At 40.1% G+C, this 4,547-nt stretch overlaps 1 protein-coding gene across 6 annotated transcripts in view; it reads left to right on the top strand.

Moving 5' to 3' along the window:
* The window catches only part of SUB1 (SUB1 homolog (S. cerevisiae)), a 69,898-nt gene that overhangs the window by 51,017 nt on the left and 14,334 nt on the right, over positions 1-4,547 (top strand). For all 6 annotated transcript variants that reach the window (XM_011952557.1, XM_011952556.1, XM_011952555.1 and 3 more), the window contains exon 2: positions 2,585-2,657. In XM_011952557.1, the coding sequence (XP_011807947.1) occupies positions 2,586-2,657 (72 nt within the window). In that variant the 5' untranslated portion in view covers position 2,585. The remainder of the gene's footprint in view (positions 1-2,584; positions 2,658-4,547) is intronic.

Here is a 4,547-nt window from a genome sequence, read left to right on the forward strand (position 1 = left end):
TGATATGCGGGGGGTGGGAACCCTTCGAGAGAAGAAAATGGCGCTTGGTGCAAGTCCCGCCCCTTCCCACGCCGTCTTCTCCGCACTTCGCCGACTCCCACGCCCCCTCCGACCAACCTGTCTACCCTCGCCCGAGCGGCTCCTAGCCTTGGGGTTCTAGCAGCTTGCTGGGTCCTTGCGACCCCTTCCCTGGTCTTGTGTTTGTCACCTTCCTGTTATACCGAAGTCGTGTGCCCTTCAGTCCTGGTTCATTTTCACCTCGGTTTTTCTGATCTTCCTCTCAATCAGCAAAGGCTGAAAGATTCCGTTTCTCTTTTTAAAGTTGCGTTTTGTATAAATTCTACAATAGCGGTTTCAGTATCAGTTACTTGAATTACAAGCTGCTTCTCCCCTCACCCCCATATTGGAACAGGTACAAATATATTTGTTAAAAGTTGAGAGGCTGGCTTTAGTTACCGTTACCTTTCTTTTCCAGTGGACTTCTTTGGGTTGACCAGGTGGTTCTTTGAAAAATTCTTGGGGAGGGAGGGGAAGGATTGCATTGGGAGTTATACCTGATGTAAATGACGAGTTGATGGGTGCTGACAAGTTGATGGGTGCAGCACACCAACATGGCACAAGTATACATATGTAACAAACCTGCACGTTGTGCACATGTGCTCTAGAACTTAAAGTCTAATAATAAAAAAATTAAAAAAAGAAAAATTCTTAGGCCCCCAGGCCGTTTTTAATAACAGACGGTAGTTATGATCGACAGTTTCAAAGTGAAAAATTATGTTCAATTTAGTTACCTTTTTAAAAAATATCTTTTTGTCGTATTAACTAGCATAAACTGAACTAAATTGATTTTGGAGATAAGGTTGCAAAATGGAGCAGAAACAGAAAAAATGGATAAAACGTGGTCATGAACGTTGCTTTTGCCTTCTGAATTTACTCTTGAAGACGTTACCAGTTAAAATCAGATTGAGCTTTTTGAATTTAATGGCTAGGATTGGGATGGCCCACTTCTTTTTCCTTGACCTCCTATTTTGGAACACATGCAACATCAGTGCTAATGCAGGTTTCGTCTAGAGAGCTAGATTATGATTTTTTATTTTGAGGAATTTTAAGTCTTTTTTTCTTGTATTCAGCAAATACACTGTGTTGTGTTTATTAGGCCCTTTAAGGCATATAGAAACTAACCTATTGATGGCTAGTGTTCCATTATTGGAACGCTAAGCATGTGGGAGTTTTTTATGTCCTACTGCTCAAGGTCATCACCAAGGTCTGGTTGCAAAAATTCAGAAAATTACAACCTCCGGCATAAATGGGTTAACAGGACCTAATCTCTTCTGAGATGGGGAGAGCAAAAGATATTTTGATCGTCAGCGTTTTACGATCTGGTGTTATAAGTGCCTTGAATAGAGGTATCCACATATTTTGGAATTCCTTGAAATTTGGGCTTAGGCTTACTGATAGTTTGCTCTCTGCAAACTTGCACTCAGGCACTCAGTAAACACCCACTTGTAAGCGAGGCACTAAGCTGTGTATGTCTCTGGGGGAACCTGGGGAGCTACCAGCATGGTAGGAATTTGCGGGAAGGTTTTGCACCTCACATAAATAGGTTCTTCAGATTTTAATTATGTTCCAGAGTAGAAAAATCTGTGTAAAATGTAATGAATTGCTGAATTGCTGTGAATTGTGTAGAATTTTTTTGTTTTATTGAGACGGAGTCTTGCTTTGTTGCCCAGGCGGGAGTGTAATGGCGTCACCTCGACTCACTGCAACCTCCACCTCCCAGGTTCAAGCGATTCTCTTGCCTCAGCCTCCCGAGTTGCTGGGACTGCAGGCGCGCCACCGTGCCCTGCTAATTTTTGTATTTTTAGTGGAGATGGGTTTCACCATGTTGGTCAGGCTGGTCTGGGAACTCCTGAGCTCAAGTGATCCACCCACCTCGGCCTCCCAAAGTTTTGGAATTACAAGTGTGAGCCATCATTCCTGGCCTGAATTGTGTATAATTTTGTGTACTCTTGAATTAGTACCTGTTGTTATTTTGGTGATATGACCAAAAAGGCAAAATATGAATAAAATATGTGAAAATTAATTAGATGTCACATTTGCATAGTACGGCTAGTTCCCTGTTGTGTAAATGTTGGGGTCAGTTCCCCACAGTGAATAATTTTACATTAGTTCTGATCTCATTGGTGTGAAGTCTAAAGCAGTCATAGTAGAATTACATTTCTTCTGGTTTTAACAGTAATTGTTATCTGTTGCCTTCTTGCAGTCTACCCTACCCATAGTGTGCAATGCCATTAAAACGAAGTATAGAAAGATCCATTGGCTTGGAGAAAGGTTAGAGGTGTAGGAGTGTATGATGTTTAGTTCATTGTTCTTACTGGGTTCAGCACATTGCACCCTGCATGTTATTTGCAACTTAAAAGAGTATAGATTAAAACTTGTGTTCAGTGTAACAACTCTAGTACCACAAAAATGGTAGAATGAACCATGGAACTTGTCCTTGATTTTTTTCTTTGATTGGGGGACAGCTAAGTTGAAAGTAATAGAGTGCCTTGTTAATTATTTATGTAATGTATTTTTCTTTCAGGATGCCTAAATCAAAGGAACTTGTTTCTTCAAGCTCTTCTGGCAGTGATTCTGACAGTGAAGTTGACAAAAAGGTGAGTATTACTGCACCAAGTCATTTTTGTGATATTCAACAATATTGTCCATATCCCATTCTGAAGGATAGTAAAAGGCATATTGACATCTTAAAATGAGGATCTAGATGGGAGTAGTGGCTCATGCCTGTTATCCTAGTTCTTTGGGAGGCTGAGTTGGCAGGATTGCTTGGGGCCAAGAGTTCAAGACCAACCAGGCTAATATTGCAAGACCCTGTCTCTTTAAAAATAAAAATAAAAAATAAAAATGAGAATGTGAATGGGTATTTCTGGTGGTGTGGTTGGTCTGTGGACCACTTGACTAGAAGTGCCTAGGATGCTTTTTGCACATTCATACTCATAGGCCCTTAATCAGACTTAACAAGTCTTCTGTTGAGGACCATTAGGAACCCTGAAGTTGCAGAGCCACTGCCTTGGATCCTAGGGACATAGAATTCTAAGTAGGTCAAGTCACTATTTGCCATTTTTTAGAAATTTACCTGATTTTTTTGGTAAAATGTTTATTTTATTTTTTTAAAGACAGGGTCTTGCTCCCTTAACCAGGCTGGAGTATGGTGGCAACATCATGGCTCCCTGCAGCCTCGACCTCCTGGTCTCAAGCAATCCTCCCACCTCTGCCTCCAGAGTAGCTGGGACTATAGGCATCATGCTGGCTAATTTAAAAAAAAAATGTTTTAGTAGGGACGGGGTGTTGCTGTGTTGCTAAGGCTGATTTCAAACTCCTGTCCTCATACCGTTCTGCCTCAGCCTCCCAAAGTGCTGGGATTACTGGTGTGAGCCATCATGAATGGCCATAAAATGTTAATTATGACAGTTCTCTCAGTTACTGGTGTTTATTCTTCATGTAAGATTTTCTGGATTTTAGGCTTGGTGCATTTTAAGTTGGAATGTACCAAGTTTGTGCTCTGGTCCTTTCCATTTAACTAAATCAGCACCCAGTAAAGCTAACTTGAAACCCATTTTGACAAGATAGGCTTTTTCTGTATTAGATGACAGCTGCACCGTAATTGGTGCATTTTGCTAAATTGAGCATCTCAGTGGAGCATAACTGAGCGTCTCACTCTGCGGTCAAGTCTTCCGTGCAGAATTGTCCTTTATCTCATAGAACTTTACATATCTGAATAGATATTTATATCCTCGATATAGAATAAGTTGGTGGTGTTTTTCCTAATCAGTATATATCCTTTGTAAAATAGCAAGTAATGACTAGCATTAGTAGACTTGTGGTTTCTAAAAGTTTATTCAAAAGAAGCAGCCTCCCCATCTTTTTTTTCCTCCTGAAGCTTAGCAATTTTAGCTATAAAAAAAGGGGAGAGCCTATGGGAGATTGGAGAAGTTGTAATGTTAAAGTATAAATATAGAATATAACAACACTTGGAAGGGTAAAATAAGGCTTCAAAGACTATACTTGAGTAAATTTCTTAATTTTAAAATTTGCACCCTGTATAGTATTTGAATATGTTCATAATAACAAATGTGTATTGAGCTTTTATTTGCCAGACATGCACTAGTCCACAGGGAAAACTTAGAGCCTGATTTATAGAATAATTAGTTTTTCCATATTGAGCTGAGTTAACTTTTTGTTTGTCCCAAATAGTAATATTAATCTTGTAAACACTTAACCTTATATACCATAGTTTTCATTTCACATTTTACATCATGTATGTAATATTTTTCCTAGCTTCATCTAATTTGATAACTTTTTTTTTTTTGTTTTTTGAGACGGAGTCTTGCTGTGTCTCCCAAGCTGGAGTGTAGTGGCGCTATCTCAGCTCACTGCAAGCTCCACCTTCCAGGTTCACGCCATTCTCCTGCCTCAGCCTCCCGAGTAGCTGGGACTACAGGCGCCCACCACCACGCCCAGCTAATTTTTTGTATTTTTAGTAGAGA

Source organism: Colobus angolensis, unplaced genomic scaffold (genome assembly GCF_000951035.1).
Source record: "Colobus angolensis palliatus isolate OR3802 unplaced genomic scaffold, Cang.pa_1.0 Scaffold341, whole genome shotgun sequence".
In the NCBI taxonomy this organism is placed as follows: Eukaryota; Metazoa; Chordata; class Mammalia; order Primates; family Cercopithecidae; genus Colobus; species Colobus angolensis.